Here is a 23303-nt window from a genome sequence, read left to right as displayed (position 1 = left end):
CAGGCTGACGTGCAATGGCACAGTCTTGGCTCACTGCCACCTTTGCCTCCTGTGTTCAAATGCTTCTCCTGCCTCAGATTTTTTATTTTTAGTAGAGATGGGGTTTCACCATGTTGGCCAGGCTGGTCACAAACTCCTCACTTCAAGTGATCCACCCACCTCAGCATCCCAAAGTGCTGGGAGTACAGGCCTGAGCCACCATGCACCCGCTGTGTTTGCTTTCTTTCTTTCTTTCTTTTTTTGAGGTGGGGTTTTGCTCTTGTCACCCAGGCTGGAGTGCAATGGCACGATCTCAGCTCACTGCAATCTTCACCTCCTAGGTTCAACTGGTTCTCCTGCCTCAGCCTCCCGAATAGCTGAGATTACAGGCATGCCACCACATTGCTCCTGCCTCAGATTTTTGTATTATTAGTAGAGATGGGATTTTACCATGTTGGCCATGCTACTCTTGAACTCTTGACCTCAGCTGATTGACCTGCCTCGGCCTCCCAAAGTGCAAGGATTGTAGGCGTGAGCCGCCGTGCCCGGCCATGTTTTCTTTCTTACAAGGGTGAAGTTTCCTCCAATTTCTTCTTGCTTTTCAGCCCTCTCCAGTGCTTTCAGATGGTTTTTTTTTCTTTCTAGAATTTATGGTGGTCTTTAAACATCTCATCTGGACATAGTATCTTTGTGTTTTTAAAATAGTATGTTACACTCATAGTTATTTAGGCACATAATTTTTCTCTTTCTAGTTATGTATTACATTACATGAATCTATGTATTACAGATACATGTGGCTTAAAACAGTCATTTTATTATGTTTATTAGATTTTATGGGTCAGGAATTTGGAAGGGGCACAGCCAGGATGATGTATCTTTGTTCTTTATATCTGATGCCTTACCTGGGAAGGCTCAAACTTTGGGGGAGATGCTATAGCTGGATAGCAGTCACCTAAAAGTGTCTTTACTCATATGTCTGGCAATTAATGCTAGCTGTTGGCTGGAACCTCAACTGGAACTATGGGACAGAACACCTATAAATGGTCTCCTTACAGCATGGTAGCCCAAGCATTAGTGTTCCAGAGACCCAGGCAGATGCTTCATTGCCTTCTGTGACCTGATCTTGGAAGTTGCATGGCAGAAGTTACATAGTATCACTTCCTCTACTTGTCAGCTAGTCTTTATTGTTGACCCAAATTCAAGGGTATGACATAAATCTACCTCTCAATGGAATCAGCATCAAATATTTTAGACATGTTTATTTCATTTATTTACTTATTTTTGTGACAGAGTCTTGCTCTGTTTCCCAGGTTGGAGTGCAGTGGCATGATCTTGGCTCACTGCAGTCTCTGCCTTCCAGGTTCAAGCAAGTCTTGTGCCTCAGCCTCCTGAGTAGCTATGATTACAGGCCTGTGTCATCATGTATTTTTAGTAGAGACAGGGTTTTGTTATATTGGCCAGGCTGGTCTCGAACTCTTGGCCTCAAGTGATCTGCCCACCTTGGCCTCCCAAAGTGCTGTGATTACAGGCGTGAGCCACCGCGCCTAGCTCCTAGACATGTTTTAAAACCAGAGTGCTCATTTATCAAATAGCAACCTCCCCCATGTGTGCTAGCATTGTCCTATATACATCTCAATTAGGTACTTGTTGAAGTATTGAATTTTTCTTAACTGCAGTAGAATAGGACCTAAAGTAAAGTTGTGTATAAAGCTTTAAGAAAGGAGTAAGATATTAGACTGTTAGAAAACATTTTTTGAGGTTGATTAGCTTTTGTCTTTCTGTTTGTAGGATACAGCATTTAATGAAAAATTTATGCTTAAGAAGTAAAAATGGCAGGCTTCCTAGATAATTTTCGTTGGCCAGAATGTGAATGTATCGACTGGAGTGAGAGAAGAAATGCTGTGGCGTCTGTTGTAGCAGGTATATTGGTAAGTGAGAAAGACTGGTTGGTGACATTTATGCCTTATCTTTTGCTCTGGAAATTAATGTTGATTTCTTTGAACTGAGAATGGCTTTCCAGAACTATTTATTTCACTACTATTTTGTATAGATAATTATCAGAGTTCTAGATACTACTGCCGAACAGAATATGGTAGGCCCTGGATTTATTTTGACTTTGTAAACGTGTATTTAATATCTTTTCCTCAGTTCCAGTGATAATATAATTATTACAGGCAATGGCATTTTAAACTTAGTGATACAATATGTGATACAGTACTGCATGCAGTACTTTAAGATCCTTAAAGGCTCAGAATTTGATGTAACCCAAAATTATTATTGTGACTTATTGAAGGTTAGACAACAGTGACGATACTCTGCAGTTAATGGTAACAACCTTTGGCTACGTTAGAACTGAAGCCCTGCAGTGACTCTAGGGAAGAAATACCATCTCTGTTTCCTCAGCTGCAGCACTGGCAAACATAAGAGGAAGACATTTGTGAAGGAAACTATTGTTTAATTTTCTTTCCACAATTTTTTAACCTTTTTACTATTGAAAATGACAAGCATAAAACAAAAAGAGAATGGTACAAAGGTTCCATCTCCTCTTTTATTCCATGTACCTATCATCCAGCTTTAAAAAAAAAAAGCACCCAAAATCAGGACCTATCTTGCTTTATAGTTCCATCAACCACTCCCGGTCCGTACTGCTTTTTTTTTTTTTTTTTTTAAAGAGATGAGGTCTTTCTTGCTATGTTATCCAGACTGGAATACAGTAGCTATTTACAGGTGTGATTACAGTATACTACAGCTTCAAATTCGTGGCCTCAAGCAATCTTCCTGGCAGTCTCCCAAATAGCTGGGATTCACACTACCATTCCTGGCTCCCACTGCATTTTTTGGAAGCAAATTTCTTTATCTGTTTGCATTTTAAAAATTCATCTTTTTCGGTGTACAGTTCTACACCCAAAGTCCAATAGAAAAACAAAATGTAATAAAGCAGAGCAAGAACTAATGATCATTGTGAAGCAATCTGCTCACTCTCCGCCTCTGACTTCTCAGGTTTAAGCAATTCTTGTGCCTAAGCGTACCAAGTAGCTGGGAGCCCAGCTACGCGCCACCACGCCCAGCTAATTTTTGTATTTGTATTTGAATTTTTTTGAGACAAAGTCTCGTTCTGTCGCCCAGGCTGGAGTACAGTGGTGTGATCTCAGCTCACTGCAGCCTCCGCCTCCCAGGTCCAAGCAATTCTCCTGCCTCAGCCTCCTGAACAGCTGGAATTACAGGCACCCACTGCCCCACACAGCTAATTTTTGTATGTTTAGTAGAGTCTCCAACTCCTGACCTCAGGTGAGCCACTCTGCCCAGCCTTGTATTTTTAGTAGAGATGAGGTTTCGACATATTAGCCAGGCTGGTCTCAAACTCCTGACATCAAGTAATCCACCTGCCTTGGCCTCCCAAAGTACTGGGATTACAGGTGTGAGCCACCGGTGCCTGGCCTGCATGCAGAATTCTTTTTGATATTTGTAAGTTTTTCCTGCTCTTTATGGTCATTTACCTGTACTTATTTGTCTAAGAAATTATTTAGCAACTTGTCTACTCTAAGTCTGTTCAGCTTAATTTACATAGAAACATTACATTCTACGAACCCATGTTTAGTTATACAATATTTAATTAAATTACATAATTAAAACAGGCTTAAGTGGTTTTGGAGACTTGATAACTGAGTCTTGGTAAACATACAATCATTTGTGGGAGCAAAAGTGCTTGGGCATATTAAAAGGAATGTTCTCTAGAAAGAATGGAACACATCAGGTCATTAGGGAGTCGGTTATGTTGGAGGTTCGTTAAGAGAGTTTCTACTGCATGTAGCAATGGTGGGTGAAAGAAGCAGATAATCCATTTCCAAATAATAAATATGTCTGTGTGCACTGAGAGTGGAACTTCAGAATCTTATATAGATTTGAGTAGTGATGTTCACCTCATCTGCTATAAAGCATAAGGGTAAGATGGTTCATGCCTGTAATCCTAGTGCTTTGGGAGACTGAGGTAGGAGGATCACTTGAGATCAGGAGTTTGAGACCACCAGCTTGGGCAGCACTGGGACCCTGTCTCTACAAAAAAAAAATTTTTTTTTAATTTTTTTTTAATGAGCCAGAGTGTTGGCATGAGCCTGTAGTCCCAGTTGCTCAGGAGACTGAGGTGAGAGGATTGCTTGAGTCCAGGAGTTTGAGGTTGCAGTTAGTTTAAGTTCGCACAACTGCATTCCATCCTGGCTACAGAGGGAGACCCTGTCTCTTAAAAAACAAAACAAAATAAGTAAACAAAGGATTCTTATTTTTTACATTTTAGCATCCAGATTTCTTTTTTTAAATTTTTAATTTTTTTTTTTTTTTTTTAAAAGACAGGTTTTCACCATGTTGGTCAGGCTGGTCTTGAACTCCCAACCTCAGGTGATCTGCCCGCTTTGGCCTCCAAAGTGCTTAGATTACAGGCATGAGCAACCACGCCCTGCCAGCATCCAGATTTCAAAGTAGAAATATTTTAGTTTTAATTTATGTGATTGTCTTTTCTGAGACAGAGTCTTGCTCTGTCGCCCAAGCTGGAGTGGAGTGGCACAATGTCAGCCTACTGCAGCCTCCACCTCACGGGTTCAAGCGATTCTCCTGCCTCAGCCTCCCCAGTACCTGGGACTACAGGCATACTCCACCATGCCTGGCTAATTTTTGTGTTTTTAGTAGAGACAGGGTTTCACCATGATGTCCAGGCTGGTCTGGAATTCCTGACCTCAGTTGATTCACTTGTGTTGGCTCCCAAAGTGCTGGGATTATAGGCATGAGCCTCTGCCCCGGCCCATTTATATGATCTGTAGGACAAAAGGAATGTTAAAAAGCAGGTATTGTGCTAGCAAGAGTTTTAGTGTTTCAATGACTTGGGCTGTGTTTTAAGTTTTTTACAGGCTGGTGGATAATGATTGATGCAGCTGTGGTGTATCCTAAGCCAGAACAGTTGAACCATGCCTTTCACACATGTGGTGTATTTTCCACATTGGCTTTCTTCATGTAAGTATGAAGATAATTCTCTATTCAAGATGATTTTTCTAAAAACATTTTCCTGTTAATGTGCAGTGCTTTCTTGAATAACTTTTTAATTTAATTGATAGATTCTTTTTAAACATATTACATACATAATTCCCATTTTTTTACGATTTTTTTAAAACAAAGAATGAGTGTTGGATTTGATCAGATATCTTTTTAGCATCTATAAAGATTATCTTATGATTTTTTTTCTCATATTTTAAAAATCTGGTCAGTTACATATTTTTGGTTCAAGATTTTTTTTATATTTTAATACCTCAATATCAGGATGCATTTTACAGTCAGTGGCATCTTAGAATTATAATCAATAACATTTTTATTTCTTGTCAGTATTAAAAAGTAATGGTGTATCTTAAAACTGATGGCCTCTGAGATTTAATGAAACATGTTACATTTCTGTATTTTTTAGTAGTAAATCATCCCTAGGTGTTGTAATACACTCAACTTTTACCTTGGAGTGTCATTATTATTATTATTATTGAGACCAAGTCTTGCTCTGTCACCGGGCTGGAATGCTGTGGTGCCATCTCAGCTCACTGCAACCTTTGCCTCCTGGGTTCAAGTGATTTTCCTGCCTCAGCCTCTGAGTAGCTGGGACTACAGGCACGTGCCACTATGCCCATCTAAATTTTTTGGCATTTTTAGTAGAGATGGGGTTTCACCATGTTGGCCAGGATGGTCTTGATCGCCTGACCTCATGATCCACCTGCCTTGGCCTCCCACAGTGCTGGGATTACAGGCGTGAGCCACCACGCCTGGCTGGAGTATTATTATTATTTTTTAGTGTGCTACTTGACTCTGTTTGCCAGTGTTTGAGGAAAAGGCAAGATTGGCCTCAAAGAGATTTGTTTGTGGGTTTTGTTTTTTATTAAATTATTTTTAGGTTTCTGTTATCTCATTTCATAAAAGAGCTTGGAGGCTTTTTTTTTTTTTTAAGTGATTATTTAGAGAGAGAGAAACAGGAGGAGAGAGAAAGAAACAGCTAACTCTCACACTGAGTGGGAGAATCCAGAAAGATGGAATCCAAGAGAGGAAAGCAGCTTCCACACTGAGTGGAAGGGAATAGAGAGATGGAATTTAGGAGGGGAAAACAGGCTTCCATGAGAGAGTGTGGAAGGGGACTCCAGAGGGAAAATCCAGGATGGAGAAAAACAGCTCCCACAACAGTGTTGTTCGTGGAAGGGGATCCAAACATGGAGTCCCAGAAGCTTTTGTTTTGAGACGGAGTTTCGCTTTGTTGCCAGGCTAGAGTGCTGTGGCGCTTGATGTAGAGAAATCTTGGTTCATTGCAACCTCTGACTCCCTGGTTCAAGTGATTTTCCTGTCTCAGCCTCCTGAGTAGCTGGGATTACAGGCATGCACCACCATACCTGGCTAATTTTTGTATTTTTAGTAGAGATAGGTTTCACTGTTTTGGCCAGGATGATCTTGGTGTCCTGACCTTGTGATCCACACGCCTCAGCTTCCCAAAGTGCTAGGATTACAGGCGTGAGCCACCACTCCCAGCCGGAAGCTTTTTATGGATGTCTTTTAATGATTAAAAAAAAAATTAAACATTAAGATTACATAATTTCCTTATACTGCCAGAAGGTTTTTTTTTTTTTTTTTTGAGACAGAGTCTCACTCTGTTGCCCAGGCCTGGGCTGGTATGCAGTTGCGTGATCTCGGCTCACTGCATCCTCCACCTCCAGGTTCAAGTCATTCAAGTGATTCTCCTGCCTCAGCCTTCTGAGAAGCTGGGATTACAGAAACCCACCACTATGCCCAGATGCTAATGTTTTTGTATTTTTAGTAGGGAGGGGGTTTCACCATGTTGGCCAGGCTGGTCTTGAATTCCTGACCTTGGGATTTGCCCACGTTGGCCTCCCAAAGTGCTGGGATTACAGGTGTGAGCCACCCTGCCCGGCCAGGAGTTTTAAAAAGGTTGTATTATGGAAAATGGAACTACTTATATCCATTCTGGCTGCTAAAAAGCGATTCCTGCTACAATTAGTGTACCTTGCTCTAACAAAAATGGAAGGGGAAGCTGAATAAAGTGGGCTTATTTATTATACATAAACTGCGTTTTCTCTGAGCTTATGAAATGGATCACAGAAAATCACCTGACTTTAAACACAAAGAGAAATTGTTTAACTCTTGATCATAATGAGAACCTTAAAATGGTATAACACTGAGTCATTCATGTATAAATGTGAAATAGACAAAGAAACCAGAAAACTGGCCCCTCTTGTATAATCTCTGGAGACAAGTGATAGAAATCTCTTAAAATAAATGTATTTTCTGGGTGTACTTTATGAAAATAAGATTAATGTAACATTTCTATCCACTAGCATTTTTATTAGGTTAAAAGATATGTTAAATTACTCAGATATTGACTTTAGTTATGAAATAATCTGTTTTCCTTCTAAGTGATATGTAAATATTTGAGTATTTTAAGAGCAAATACTGAAATTCATTTGATGATTTTGTACTGTTCTAGGATAAATGCTGTCTCCAATGCTCAGGTGAGAGGTGATAGCTATGAAAGCGGCTGTTTAGGAAGAACAGGTAAATATTTTGAGCTTTTAATGTGTGTTAACAAAATATAAATTTATCAGCAGAAAAAAAGCCTCTCTTGTGAGTCTTTATTCAAGACTGGTAATAATTATATAGGATATTTTTTATTTGCTTTAAAAAAAGTTTTGTTGTTATTCATATCCTTAAGAAAGTTAAAGTTATTGCAGAAGTTACTGTTTTTGTCATGTTATACTGCCAGTGATACTGATAAACAAATATTGCTATTCAAATGGATCTTGGACTCCAGTGCTAATGATGGATTTATTCTTATCCCAACTGTTGACCAATAATGTTACTTACAAGATGGCTGGCTATGATTATTGCCAGGAAAATAATGAACACATTAGGGGATCTAACCTAGGACTACAGTGTCTTTACATTCACTTCTGATCGCCTGAGTAGCTACCCACAGACTGCAACAAAATTGTTGAGAAGAAAGATGCTATTTGTCTACACAAAAATTATTTTTTTGTAATTTGAATTCTTTTGAATTGTCATCTGATTGTATTTTTAAAAAAATTTACATTGTAATATGAAGAAATTAAGGTACAGTGGACTTAAATAACTTGTCCAGAGTCACAGAGCAAGTACGTGTTGGAGCCGGGAGTGAACACTGACAGTCTGGCTCCAGAGCCCGTGCTTTTAGCCACCATGCTGTGCTTGTTTCCCATCGCGAACTATTTTTCTTTTTGTTAGCTTAATTGAATATAATAAAGTACAATGAAATTCACTTATTTATTTATTTACTTTTGAGACGGAGTCTTGCTCTGTCGCCAGACTGGAGTGCAGTGGTGCAATCTCGGCTTGCTGCAACCTTCACCTCCTGGGTTCAAGCACCTCCCATCTCAGCCTCCTGAGTAGCTGGGACTAAAGGCTTGAGCCACCACGCCCAGCTAATTTTTGTATTTTTAGTAGAGATGGGGTTTCACCACATTGGCCAGGATGGTCTTGATCTCTTGACCTTGTGATCCACTTGCCTTGGCCTCCCAAGGTTTTGTGATTACAGGCGTGAGCCACTGCACCCAGCCTATTTATTTATTTTGAGATGAAGTCTTGCTCTGTCGCCCAGGTTGGAGTGCAGTGGTATGATCTTGGCTCTCTGCAACCTCCGCCTCCCAAGTTCAAGTGATTCTTCTGCCTCAGCCTCCCGAGTAGCTGGGACTACAAGTGGTGTGCCACCATGCCCAGTTAATTTTTTGTTATTTTTTAGTAGAGATGGGGTTTCACTGTGTTAACCAGGATGGTCTCCATCCTGACCTTGTGATCTGCCCACTTTGGCCTCCCAAAGTGCTGGTATTACAGGCAGGAGCCACTGCTGGTCTCGTTAATTAATTATTTTATTATTATTATTAATGTTTTTTCTTTTTTTTTGTATTATTATTTTTGAAACAGAGTCTTACTTTGTCGCGCAGGCTGGAGTGCAGTGGCATGATCCTGGCTCACTGCAGCCTCCACAGTCTGGGCTCAAGTGATCCTCCCACCTCAACTACTCAAGTAGCTGGAATTACAGGCACGTGCCGCTGCTCCCAGCTAATTTATTTCTATTTTTTGTAGAGACAGGTTTTGCAAAAATCACACTTGGCTGATTTTTTGTACTTTTAGTAGAGACGGCATTTTACCATGTTGCCCAGGTTGGTTTTGAACTCCTGAGCTCAGGTAATCCACCCATCTTTGCCTCCCAAATTTCTGGGATTACAGGTGTGAGCCACCATTCCCAGCCTTTAAGGATTTTTTTTTTTTTTTGAGATGGAGTTTTGCTCTTGTTACCTAGGCTGGAGTGCAATGGCGTGATCTCGGCTCACCGCAACCTCCACCTCCTGGGTTCAGGTAATTCTCCTGCCTCAGCCTCCCAAGTAGCTGGGATTACAGGCACACGCCACCATGCCCAGCTAATTTTTTTGTATTTTTAGTAGAGACGGGGTTTCACCATGTTGACCAGGATGGTCTCGCTCTCTTGACCTCGTGATCCACCCGCCTCGGCCTTCCAAAGTGCTGGGATTACAGGCTTGAGCCACTGTGCCCGGCCTAAGGGTTTTTAATAGTTCCTTTTATTCATATTAGATAAAAACTATGATTGAATATAATTTAGAGGTTGTATTTCTCCAAACGACTAATAATTACTGTTTATTTCTGGAGATCTGCTTATTATTGTAATAAAATTTAGATAACATAGAGGCCTATCTCTCTCAAATATCAGCTGTTGTAACCATGATGAGCTTTGATCAGTGCTTCTTCCTTATCTGGTGTCTAAAATGAATCTATTCACTGGTAACAATATTTTCAACTGAGACAGATTTAGTTTTTTGTTATGGAACTTGGCTAGGATTTTATTTTTACTTCAGCAGAGCGTTGTTCTTCCACAGGTGATGGGGCTGTCAGTATACCTGTGAACAGGGTCTGGTGCAAGTGGTAACCTGCTTTCCTAAAAATGTGTTGAATCTACTCAAGTGTCCAGATGATTACATTATTGAGATCTAGAATTTTGTTCAATGCAGGATTGAAGAGATGCTTCTGATTTTGAACTTTTCAGGAATATGTGGTACAGATTGGCTGCCTCAGCCATAAAAAGGCCTGAATATACTCCTAAAGAATGGCCATTATTTGTACCATATTGAGTAATGGTATGATTTTAGAAGTTTACCATTGATTAAAAAGGGACATATTAGTCCTTATTCATTTGAAAGCTCTCATTCCTATGTGGTGATGGCTGTCTAGAATACATATGCTACTTTTAATAGAGCAATTACTTTGATAATGTATACAACAGGGTAATTTTTTAGTTAGGGCATTCATTTCTCTAGTAAGTAAAAAGGAAACTTTCTTTTTTTCTTTCCATATATGGTTTACCTTCTTTTAGTTTTGTTTTTTATCATCATTAATTTAACTTGCAGCAGATTTATATAAATGTATGACTATCTAACATATGTATAATATATATTAGGCTAACAGGGTTCCTAGCATTATATATTTCTGAGTCACTAGAGAGCTGAAAAATGAGCAAAATCATAAAGCCTCTTCTCCACACAGGTGCTCGAGTTTGGCTTTTCATTGGTTTCATGTTGATGTTTGGGTCACTTATTGCTTCCATGTGGATTCTTTTTGGTGCATATGTTACTCAAAGTAAGTATGTAATCTTCCTATATTTTATAGGAGAGATTCAGATATGTCTGTTATATTTGGCTTACTCTGCCTTGACTACAATTTCATCTAATGATTCAGCTAGAGTGAAGATACTACTCTGTGTGAAGATACATTAGTTGTTTAATAAAACTTGTCAGTGGGAACACTTAGTGCATTGGGATAGTCCTGGTTAGGAAATCCAAGCCACTGACAAAGCCTGTACCTCTCAGCTGTCTCCAGACTTTCTGCTTTCCTTCCTTACCTTAGACAGCCAGGCTTTTATGCTAGAGGCTCATTTCCTTGCAGAAGAAAAAAATGAGAAACCAGTATAGGTGTACAGTCCCTTATATACAATTCTAAAATCCACAAAATGCTGAAAATCAAGTTATTTATAACTAGTTTGGCAGCAAAACCTGACCTAAACTGACATGGGGCTCACTATGGTCTTTATCCCATTTAGTGTAAGTATTCAGATGTTTTATTATAGGAATGAATATGGATATATTGGATTATAGGGTGTTTGTCCATACGCAGCTGGTGATGCTATGAATATGTGTGCTTTCCCTTACTGTTCTTAAATCTGAAGAACTCTGAATTACAAAATATATCTTGCCCCAGGGATTTCAGATAAGGGGTATAGACCCCTTATCTAGTAATTTATGGATTATCAGTGGATACTCTTTCTTTTCCTTAACACCTTCTCTCTCCAACCTAATCCTGTAATTTTTTCGTTTTCTTTTTTGAAGACAGAGTCTTGCTTTGTTGCCCAGTGGCATGATCTTGGCTCACTGCAACCACTGCCTCCTAGGTTCAATTAATTCTCCTGTCTTAGCCTCTTAAGTAGCTGGGATTATAGGTGCATGCCACCATGCCTGGCTAATTTTTGTATTTTTTTTTTTTTTTTAGTAGAGACAGAGTTTCACCATGTTGGCCAGGCTGGTCTTGAACTCCTGACCTCAAGTGATCAGCCCACCTTGGCCTCCCAAAGTGTTGGGATTACAGGTGTGAGCCACCGGGCATGGCCAGTCCTGTAGTTTTTAAGTTACAGGTACGAGGGGAGTTTTTTAAGTTCAAGACTGAAGACATATATGTGTACCCTTCATACAGTGTACCCCTTGTACATGTGTGTGTACCCTTCACACATATGTACCCTACATATATGTGTACCCTTCATACCCTTCTTATAATACCCTTCATATTGGATCCAGTATATCCATATTCATTCCTACAATAAAACATCTGAATATTTACACTAAATGGGGTAAAGACCATAGTGAGCCCCAAATCAGTTTAGGTCAGGTTTTGCTGCCAAACTAGTTGTAAACAGTTGATGGAGTGGGATGAGCTCTTATTACACCATTCTGAATTTTCTGGCTGTGCCATGTGCCATAGCTTTTCATTCACGGTAGTGTTGAAAAACAGAACCCAGTTTCAAAAGTCTCTGGAAGCGTCAGAAAACTGTTTCACTGGCCCTCTTTCTTTGCGGCAAAGATAGGAGTCAGTTTCAGAGAACACAGTTTATTCATCCTCTGACTCCTCTGCCTCTGGAATCTTTCTTTGGTTAACTGTCACATCTCCTTGTCCTGACCCACAGCTGAGTTTTTAATACTTTTTATAGTATCGTTTAAGTCCATAGTTTGATGAGTATAAGATCTTTGGAATACCTTTGTTTTTCACTTGGTACAAAATAAGTCAGATTACAAGAGGACAGTGGTTGGCTAATGCTTAAATAACATTGCTCATCAACTATATCTAAAGTGTGTTTTTTAGTTAATTAAAAATACTGCTAGAGCACACAGTTCTGGTATGAAGCTTATCTGAAGGAAAATGCTTTTTTAAAAATAGCTTTATTGAGTTGTAATTTGCATACCATATAATTCAGCCATTTAAAGTATGCAGTTCAGTGTTTTTCGTATTTTCACAGAATTGTGCTACCATCACCACAATCCAACTTGAGAGTATTTTTATCACTCCCATACCCATTAGCAGTTGTCACTCCCCATTACTCCCTTCCCCTAGCCCTAGTCAGCCACTAATGTACTTTCTGTCTCCATAGATATATCTATTTCATACACATGGAATCTTATAGGAAAGTGTTTTTTTGTTGTTGTTGTTGTTTTTTTTGAGATGGAGTCTGCCTCTGTTGCCCAGGCTGGAGTGCAGTGGCATGATCTTGACTCACTGCAACCTCTGCCTCCCAGGTTCAAGCAGTTCTTTTGTCTTAGCCTCCCATGTAGCTGGGACTGCAGGTGCATGCCCGGATAATTTTTCTACTTATAGTAGAGATGGGGTTTCACCATATTGGTCAGGCAGGTTTCGAAGTCCTGACCTCAGGTAATCTACCCACCTCGTCCTCCCAAAGTGCTGGATTACAGGTGTGAGCCACTGTGCCCAACTGGAAAGTGTGTTTTAGACTCATTTTATCCCTGACACTAAGAAGGATGGGCTGCTGTCACTGATTTCTTAAAAGGTCTCCATAGTTAATGTTAAAGAAAAACTCCAGATAAATTAACAATTTGAGCAAAGAATGATTCATGAATCGAGTAGCACTCAGAACCAAGAAGAGTTTCAGAGAGCTTCACCCAGCAGCATGAGCAGCTGTAGGCTGAACAGAAAGCCAAGTTAAGAATTTAGATTGTCTTGTTATAACAACAGAAAATGGACTTAAGAAAAAAAAATAATAAAAAAGAAAAAAACAGAATTTAGATTGTCTATAGCTATGTGTCCTATTTTTGCGTGGTCTCATCAGTTGGCTGCTTGGGATTGGCTAAAGCTTAGCTGTTTGTGATTGGCTAAAATTCAGCTATTTATTACAAAAATATATCCTTAGGTTTCAGTTTGTTTTCATAAGTTAGGTTGGGGGTCATACAGGAGGAACTCACAGTAGGGAGATAGCCTCAGGTTAATGGCCTCCTGCTTATTTACTTTAGCAGTTGAAGAGATGCATGAACTTTACAGTTTCTATAGTGAAAACAGGAATAAATTGCCATTTCCGTAAAGTATGTAGGGAAATGGTGTTTGCAAAGGCTGTACTCTTGTTGACTGTATCTTTTTTTTTGAGACAGAGTTTTGCTCCTGTTGTCCAGGCTGGAATGCAATGGCACAATCTTAGCTCACTGCAACCTCTGCCTCCTGGGTTCAAGCAATTCTCCTGCCTCAGCCTCCTGAGTAGCTGGGATTACAGGAGCCTGCCACCATGCCCAGCTAATTTTTTGTATTTTAGTAGAGACAGGGTTTCACCATGTTGGCCAAGCTGATCTTGAACTTCTGAACTCAGAGGATCCACCCGCCTTGGCCTCCCAAACTGTTGGGATTACAGGCGTGAACCACCGAGCCCAGTCGATTGTATCTTAATATTTAAAGAACTAGTACATATTGATAAATTTCTTGATTATGAATTTCATCTTGCTGTTTCAACAGCATTGCTCATTTAAATATGCTTTTCTTTTTTTTTTTTTTTTTTTTTAAGATGGAGTTTCGCCCTATTGCCCTCCTTAGGCTAGAGTGCAGTGGTGCAGTCTTGGTCTGTTGCAACCTCCACCTCCTGGTTCAAGCCATTCTCCTGCCTCAGCCTCCCACGTAGCTGCAATTATAGGCACCTGCCATCACGCCCAGCTAATTCTGTATTTTTAGTAGAGACAGGATTTCACCATGTTGGCCAGGCTGGTCTCAAACCCCTGACCTCAAGTGATCCACCTGCCTTGGCCTCCCTAAGTGATGGGATTACAAGCGTGAGCCACCATGCCTGGCCTAAATATACTTTTCTATTTGTAAAGTGAATATGACTTTATTTCAGAGAGCATTTCTAGCACGTTTCACGTCTTTTACCCTGCAGATTTGCTTGAACTATTAATATTCATAATAATAGCTAACTTTTATATACTACTTTATAGGATAGATACTGGTCTAAGCACTATATAGAGTCACTCATCTAATTCTTACACTCTAGAGTAGGTGCTATTACAATGCCCATTTTACAGGTGAGGAAATGAAGATATGCTGAGGTTAAATTATTTGCCCAAGGTCATATATTTAGTCAGTGGTGTAGAGAGGATTCAAACTTGTGTCTGGCTCAAACTTGGAGCTCTTAACCATGCTTCTGTATTGTTTGCTGTGATATCAAGAGCTCAGAATTGAACCAGTTTCTTCATCCTTCCGGTATTTTTAATCAATATTTATAGTTTTACAAAAGTTAATCATCCACAAAAATTTAAGTAGTTTCCATTTTGTTTCTTTTTTCTTCCTATAAAGATAGATAGACTGAGTGAGAGAGAATGATGATAAATTGTTAACTAAGTTGTTTATATCTGACACATTTGCATAATAAAACTCCTGGATTGAGAGCCAGGCCCTGTGGTGTGTGCTTGTAGTCCCAGCTACTTGGGAGGCTGAGGCAGGAGGATCACTTGAGCCCAGGAGTTTGGGCTGTAGTGTGCCATGATTGTGGCTCTTAGTAGCTGCTGCACTTCCAGTCCAGGCAATGTAGTGAGGCCCCATTTCTTTAAAAACTAAAATAAGTCTCTTGATTTCATGGAAGAAAATAACAGACTGTTTAAAAGTTAAGAATTTAATTTATATATTTTTGCGATTTTGTATTTCAATATTAGCCATAGGAGGCAAAGGAACAAGTTACTGCTATCTCAGCAATTTTGATATAGCTAGAACCAGCAATTACTTTAGAGAAAAAGAAAACTTGATAAGTTCGTTGACTTTTATCTAGAGTAAGAGCAGTTTTGTTTTGGGGGGATTAAGTTGGCATTTTCTTCTTTCAGTTTCATTATAGATGTCTTAGAGTTAATGAATAGTAGCAGTATGTTGTAATATACAAAATGCGTCATTATGAAAGGCACTGACACTTTATTACTGCCGTTTGCCTATCTAACCTTCTAATCTGTTTTACTTTATGTGTGTAGATACTGATGTTTATCCGGGACTAGCTGTGTTTTTTCAAAATGCACTTATATTTTTTAGGTAAGTTGTCTAATTTCTTAACTACACCTGTAACATTTACAGAAATGTCAGCTTAATTAAGGCAGCATATACATGGAGCACATATAAATCCCATGGATTGGTTACAGTGATAGAACTTATTTTATTTTATTTTTATTTTTTTAAAGACAGGCTTTCACCATGTTGGCCAGACTGGTCTCAAACTTCTGACCTCAGGTGATCCGCCTGCCTTGGCTTCCCAAAGTGCTGGGATTTTTAAAAGGTGAAAATTCCACTGTTACATAAGAGTAGACATAGGCCTTTTAACTAGGGGTCTTGCTGTATACCAAGACTTTAGCTGGATGCTTTATATATTTTATGGTTTTTATTTTTTATTTAATTAATTAATTAATTAATTTTTTTGAGACGGAGTTTCGCTCTTGTTACCCAAGCTGGAGTGCAGTGGCACAATCTCGGCTCACCGCAACCTCCGCCTCCTGGGTTCCCGCAGTTCTCCTGCCTCAGCCTCCTGAGTAGCTGGGATTACAGGCATGCACCACCATGCCCAGCTAATTTTTTGTATTTTTTTAGTAGAGACGGGGTTTCACCATGTTGACCAGGATGGTCTCGATCTCTTGACCTCGTGATCCACCCGCCTCGGCCTCCCAAAGTGCTGGGATTATAGGCGTGAGCCAGCGTGCCTAGTCTCCTATTTTATTTTTTTGAGACAGAGTCTTCCTCTGTCACCCAGGCTGAAGTGCAGTGGCACGATCTCGGCTTAGTGCATCCTCTGCCTCCCAGGTTCAAACAGTTCTCTGCCTCAGCCTCCCAAGTAGCTGGGCTTACAGGTGCCTGCCACCACGCCCGGCTAATTTTTTTTGTAGTTTTAATAGAGATGGGGTTTCACCATCTTGGCCAGGCTGGTTTTGAATTCCTGACCTCGTGATCCACCTGCCTTGGCCTCCCAAAGTGCTGGGATTACAGGTGTGAGCCACTGTGCCCGGCCTTATTTTACCTTTTAAGTTCCCATTTAGGTCAAGTGCAGTGGCTCATGCCGGTAATCCCAGCACTTTGGGAGGCTGAGGTGGCTGGATTGCTTGAGCCTAGGAGTTCAAGATCAGCCTGGGCAACATGGCAAAACCCTGTCTCTACAAAAAAATATAAAAATTAGCTAGGTGTGGTTACATCTGTGGTCCCAGCTACTCAGGAGGCTGAGGTGGGAGAATTGCTTGAGTCTGGGAAGTCAAGGCTGCAGTGAGGCAAGATTGCACCACTGCCCTCCAGCCTGGGCAGTAGAGTGAGACCTTGTCTCAAATAAATAAATAAAAGTAAATAAATAAATTCCCATTTAATTATTTTAAATATACATCAGATGGTATTTCCATTTTATTTTTTTATTTATTTTTGAGACGGAGTCTTTCTCTGTAGCCCAAGCTGGAGTGCAATGGTGCAGTCTTGGCTCACTGCAACTTCTGCCTCCGGGCTCAAGCAATTCTCATGCTTCAGCCTCCCGAGTAGCCGGGACTATAGGTGCCTGCCACCATGCCCAGCTAATTTTTTGTATTTTAGTAGAGACAAGGTTTCACCATGTTGCCCAGGGTGATATTGAGCTCTTGAGCTCAGATCTGCCTGCCTCGGCCTCCTGAAGTGCTGGGATTACAGGTGTAAGCCACTGAGCCCAGCATTATTCCCATTTTATAGATGAGAAAATAAGGCTTAGAGCTTGCTTTAGGATGCCTAGCTAGTAAATGAGGAGCTGGGATTTGAATCCAGACTGCTGCTTGCATAGTCTGTGTTTTGTTAAAAAGCTGTGTCAGGCTCACTGTTTCACTTGACCAGCCTTTTGAAAAACAAAACAAAATAGGTACCTTTATTAAGAAAAAAGTAAAAACTGGAATTAATACATGGCGGCCATGTATGGTGGCTCATGCCTGTAATCCCAGCACTTTAGGAGGCCAGAGTGGGCGGATCACCTGAGGTCAGGGGTTCGAGACCAGCCTGGCCAACAGGTGAAATCCCATCTCTACTAAAAATACAGAAGTTAGCTGGGTGTGGTGGCACGTGTCTATAATTCCAGCTACTTGGGAGGCTGAAGCAGGAGAATGGCTTGAACCCAGGAGGCTGAGGTTGTAGTGAGCCAAGATCGTGCCATTGTACTCCATCCTAGGCAACAGAGTGAGACTTCAGCTCAAAAAATAAAATAAAATAAAATAAGTCTCTCCATTGTCACTTTGGAGAATAAAAGAAATAAATTAATCTCTGCTTCTGCAGTGTCTAATCTACCATGTCATCCAATTAATTTTTCATCTGAGACATTGTATTTTCTATCTGTAGAAGCTTGATTGGGTCTTTAAAAATATTTCTGATGTCCTTCCTTAACATGCTTATGCTCTCTTTCACCTTCTTGAACACAGAATATATTTATAGCTATCTCAGGGTCCTGGTCTAATTGCCTGTGCATTTCTACATCTGTTTGTATTGATTAACTCTGCTTCTGTTTATTCTTCATTTTGGATCTATTTTCTATTATTTGGAGCTTTGCATGTAATTTGTTGGGACTGGATCGTTTGCTAGTCCTTTAAATGTTTTTGAGCTTTGTTTTGGGATGCAGTTAGGCGACTCAGAAACAATATGATCCTTTTGTGTCTTTAAAGCTTTTTTATAGGCAGGATGAGAGCAGCTGTAGTCCGGGACTACTTTGTGTCCCTTACTAAGGCAGTCATACCCTTTGAGTGTTTCGATGCTCTGATGCTCCATGTATTCTGAGGTTTCTCCACTTGACTTGTGAGAATATGACCTCTCTTCCAGCCTTGTGGTAGCTCTGGGATGTGTTCTCTCCAGTAGTTCTTTCCTTTCCTCGGGTAGTGTCTTCTTATGTATAGACTGATCAATACTCAGCTGCAGACTCAAGGAGCACCCCCTGGAGATCTCCCGCGTTCCGTCTGTGTGGCTGTCTGTACGCTGTCTGGCAAACTCTTGCCATGTAGTCTCTTCCAACTCTCAGGAGGAGATGCTGCACCTGGATTTCCGCTTATAGCCTTGACATTCTCGGTTTTGAAAGATGTTTGGCAGTTCTGCTGTCTTATGTGCTGTCAGTCACACGTCTTTGGCATGTAACTGACAGCCTTCAGGGATATAATAAGTTATCATAAAGACATTTAGGCAGTCTCTAGAGATTAAGTTCGAATTCAGCACTTTGTGGTGGTAGATTAATCCACATACATGACAGTTGGATGAATAGAAACCTTGTATGCTCACGTAGACTATGACAGCCATGTCAGCTATGTGCTCTTTCCAGAAGCCAGCATGTTATCAGGCAGCCTGTGTGCTTTCTGTGTACTGGGCCTGTTCTAAGCTCCGGGGTACAAACTCTTTTATTTACATCTCTGGTCACTCCTCTGTTTCCTTGCCAAGCTGATCCTCCACTGCCTGGCTACTACCTTTTGAAATCTCTTAAAGCTCTGTTCTTGGCTTTAAGAAACTTCTTGTTGTTTTTCTGTCTCTGGGTGAACTCATGTATGCTTAGGACTCCCAGTTATTGCTTATGTGCCAGTGAGTCACAGATGTTCCTTTCCAGGTCTAAACCGTATGTCTAGATTCCTACTTAACATCCCTTCTTGGGTTGCTGACGTTACAAATCCAGAACATTCAGTGTGCCCACAGCTCAACACATGGCCCTGGAGTATCCCATCTCTCTGCTCCACGTTCCTTATCCCCACTCTCACTTTGCTGAGATAATTCCCACTTTCTTTTGGATCTCAGTTCAGTCATCAGTCCTCAGGAAAACCTTTCCTGACCTCTATAACTAGGTCTGATCCTTATGTTTCACTCTCAGGATACTGTGTACCTCTTGCTTATAGCATTTTTTTTTACAGTTGGAATTTTATATTTATTTGATTGTCTTATTATTAGATCCTTAGCTCCATTAGGGAACACGTTTGTCTGGACTCACAGTCTCATCCTAGTGCTTAGCCAGGTGCTTGATACATAGCCAGTTCTCAGTACACAATAATTATTTGTTTAAAGGAATGAAGAATTGCAGCATGTTCTGCTGTAGGGTGCTTCAGTTATTGTACTTTAGATATGGTACACTCCTAGGTAAAATGGCCCTCATACCTGTCACTATGAGAAATGTCTCTCTCTTTTTTTGATTCAGTTTTGTTTTTGTTTCTGAGTCATAGAGAAATGTCTCTTTTCCTTACAAGTTTCCTGTGTAATAAATTTCCAGGTTTTAAAAAAGAATACAGGCCGGGTGCGGTGGCTCACTCCTGTAATCCTAGCACTTTGGGAGGCCGAGGTGGGTGGATCACCAGAGGTCAGGAGTTCAAGACCAGCCTGGCCATCATGGTGAAACCCCATCTTTAAAAAACCAAAAAAACAAAACACCAAAAATACAGTTATGCTCAGCCATCATGGTTTACAGACTGCTTTACAAAATAAGCAAATTGAGATCAACATTGCCGTGATGTTTAATTTAATTTAAAAAATTGATAGAAAGGAATCAGTGAAGTACCTGTCAAAGCATATTGAGAAAATGAATTGTGTTGCTTGCTCGTCTGTTTTTTCCTCATGATTTGTTTTCCTATCTTTCTAGCACTCTGATCTACAAATTTGGAAGAACCGAAGAGTTATGGACCTGAGATCACTTCTTAAATCACATTCTCCTTTTGTTATATTCTGTTTGTAGATAAGTTTTTTTTATCTCTCAGTACACATTGCCAAATGGAGTAGATTGTACATTAAATGTTTTGTTTCTTTATATTTTTATGTTCTGGGTTTTGAAATAGTTTTATGAAATTTCTGTTCTTTTTCATTGCATAGACTGTCAATATGTATATAATACAAGAGTATATGAATTGGATAATGAGTATCAGTTTTTTATTCCTGAGATTCAGAACTTGATCTGTTCAGTGAGCCAGGGTTATATCAGCATGTTGTTTTAGAAGTAACCACTTTCTGTCTGGCTGGGTGTGGTGACTTATGCCTGTAATCCCAGCACTTTGGGAGGCCAAGACAGGCAGATTACCTGAGGTCAGGTTTGAGACCAGCCTGGCCAACATAGCAAAACCCCGTCTACTAAAAATACAAAAATTAGCTGGATGTGGTGGTGGGTACCTGTAATCCCAGCTACCTGGGAGGCTGAGGCAGGAGAATTGCTGGAACCCTGGGACGGAATTTGCAGTGAGCTGAGTTTGCACCACTGCACTCTAGCCTGGGTGATAAAGTGAAACTCTGTCTCAGAACGAAAAAACAAACAAAAAAAAGTAACCACTCTTCTCTCAGTAGCTCTAATTTCTGAAGATGTGCAAAAAATATAGCTTCATATATCTGGAATGAGCACTGAGCCATAAAAGGTATTTCAGCAAGTTGTAATTTATTTTGGCCTAAAAATAAGGTTTTTTTGTAAAGGAAAATGTTTGTTCTTATGTATTGAAGAAGTGTACTTTTATATAATGATTTTTTAAATGCCCAAAGGACTAGTTTGAAAGCTTATTTTAAAAAGAATTCCTCTAATATGACTTTATGTGAGAAGGGATAATACATGATCAAATAAACTCAGTTTTTTATGGTTACTGTAAAAAGACTGTGTAAGGCAGCTCAGTACCATGCTTCTCATAAAAGCAGCTTAAATTATCCACTGGGGTTATCTTTTGACAACCTGCCATTATCTGATGTTACACAATTCAATAGCAAGCAAGTTTGAGACAATCGCAGTTTAAAAGCATGAACCATATAACAAAAAGTGGAATAGTTAACAATAAAGCACTTCTTCCCAAAAGAAATTACCAGCTAGTGAAAAATTAGGCACTTCATCTCAGTTACCGACTGCAAGTCTCTCTTCGCTGTAGCTCTCAAGCTTTGGGTGAATGTTCCTGCGAAATATATCTTCAACTTGAAAGTTCATACTCCAGTCAAAAACTCCTTTTACTGAGTTTGCAGTACTGTATTTGCACTGTTTGTATTCCTCTGGGCCTTTATTGCTACTTTTGCTTTCCTTCGTTACACAGATTTTGTGTTGCACTTTGTTCTCCAGCGGGGTGTTGTAGAGCCTTGGTTGTATGAATAATACCAGTGGTAGTGTCCACAGCTCACATGCAAGCCCATTTGGCATCACTCCTCTCCTCTCTCTCAGAGGATTTATTGTGCACAGAGTATGAAGCAGTTGTGGAGCGCTGTGCCTTTGTCAAGATGCCATCTTGTTTGATGACTTCTTTCTTTGCTGTTTTTCTTCAAAATGTTAGCAAGCTCTGTCATGCCTCTAGCAAATTGTAAGACTAATGATTTGTTTCCACCCTCATAACTTGTAATAAATATTACTTCTCATGCAGTTTAATATTGTTGTTTGTTGGAGAAAATGAACCATAAAAATGGATTTGCTATTCAGTTTTCAACTGTTCAAGTATACCCAATTAAAGATGCAGTTATGTTTATAAAACAAGAAATAGACTTGTAAGATGTCCATGTGAAGGTTATTGAAGGTTTCCCTGAAGACTGGCTGGAAATGGTGGCTGTTTTTTTCTATTTTTGACTGTGCCATGAATTTTTTTTTTTGAGACAAGATCTCACTCTTGCCTAGGCTGGAATGCAATAGTGCAACCACAGCTCACTACACCTTCAAACGCTAGGGCTCAAGCAGCCCTCTCACTTCCTCCACCTTCCAAGTAGCTGGAACTGCAGGTGCATGTCACCATGCCCGGTTAATTTAAAAAAAAAAAATGTGTATTTTTGTAGAGAAGGGGTCTCATGCTGTTCAGGCTGGTTGAACTCCTGGCTTCAACACATCCACCTGCTTCAGCCTCACAAAGTGCTAGGGTAACCGGCATGAGCCACCACACCCAGCCCTGAATTTGTTTTTTAGCTGTGAGCAAATCACTTAGTTTTCTGTTTCCTCATTTTAAAAGAGATTATGTTAGTATCCATTCTTACAAATGTTATGAGTTAGAAAAAGCAGAATCTTTGGTAATCATCTAAAAATGCATGTCATTCCCTTACTAAAGTTCTCAAGCTGTCACATAGGTTCAGTTGTCATTGAATCTGAGTGTCTTTTGTGTGTGGACCAATATTATCAGAATATTTTACTGCTCTCTTTCTAAGATCCTTGTATTCCTTGTGCTGTTGCCAATGAGTAAAAAACCCAGATGCTATATTTTTTTCATTATATATATATATAATACACACGCACACACACACACATATATAATGGAATATAAACACATATATATATAAAATGGAATATATGTGTGTGTGTGTGTGTGTAATTTAAGTTCTGGTTCAGAACTTTAAGTGTAAGTTTAAAGTAAGTATACTTTAAGTTCAGAACATGCAGTTTGTTACATGGGTATACATGTGCCATGGTGGTTTGCTGCACCCATTTACATTAGGAATTTCTCCTAATGCTATCCCTCCCCTAGCCCCCCATCCCCCCGACGGGCCCCGGTGTGTGATGTGCCCCTCCCTGTGTCCATGTGTTCTCATTGTTCAACTCCCACTTATGAGGGAGAACCTGCAGTGTTTGGTCTTCTGTTCCTGTGTTTGCTGAAAATGATGGTTTCCAGCTTCATCCATGTCCCTGCAAAGGGTACGATTTAAAAAAAATGTTTTTCGAGACAGAATATTGCTTTGTTGACCAGGCTAGAGTGCAGTGGTGCAGTCTCAGCTCACTGCAACCTCTGCCTCCTGGG

The 23303-nt window shown here is 40.1% G+C and overlaps 1 protein-coding gene across 8 annotated transcripts in view; it reads left to right on the top strand.

Moving 5' to 3' along the window:
* The window catches only part of TMEM50B (transmembrane protein 50B), a 55279-nt gene that overhangs the window by 13174 nt on the left and 18802 nt on the right, over window positions 1-23303 (top strand). For 5 of the 8 annotated variants that reach the window (XM_008986613.5, XM_054249048.2, XM_008986614.5 and 2 more), the window contains 5 exons: window positions 1768-1907; window positions 4868-4980; window positions 7496-7563; window positions 10600-10692; window positions 15606-15663. In XM_008986613.5, the coding sequence (XP_008984861.1) occupies window positions 1809-1907; window positions 4868-4980; window positions 7496-7563; window positions 10600-10692; window positions 15606-15663 (431 nt within the window). In that variant the 5' untranslated portion in view covers window positions 1768-1808. Of the gene's footprint in view, window positions 1-1767; window positions 1908-4867; window positions 4981-7495; window positions 7564-10599; window positions 10693-15605; window positions 15664-20215; window positions 21950-23303 lie in introns of those variants that run through there. The other 3 variants (XM_002761397.6, XM_008986616.5, XM_035283287.2) reach the window with 1 other exon arrangement.

Source organism: Callithrix jacchus, chromosome 21 (assembly GCF_049354715.1).
Source record: "Callithrix jacchus isolate 240 chromosome 21, calJac240_pri, whole genome shotgun sequence".
Classification (NCBI taxonomy): domain Eukaryota; kingdom Metazoa; phylum Chordata; class Mammalia; order Primates; family Cebidae; genus Callithrix; species Callithrix jacchus.
This window is presented reverse-complemented; position numbering and strand designations above follow the sequence as displayed.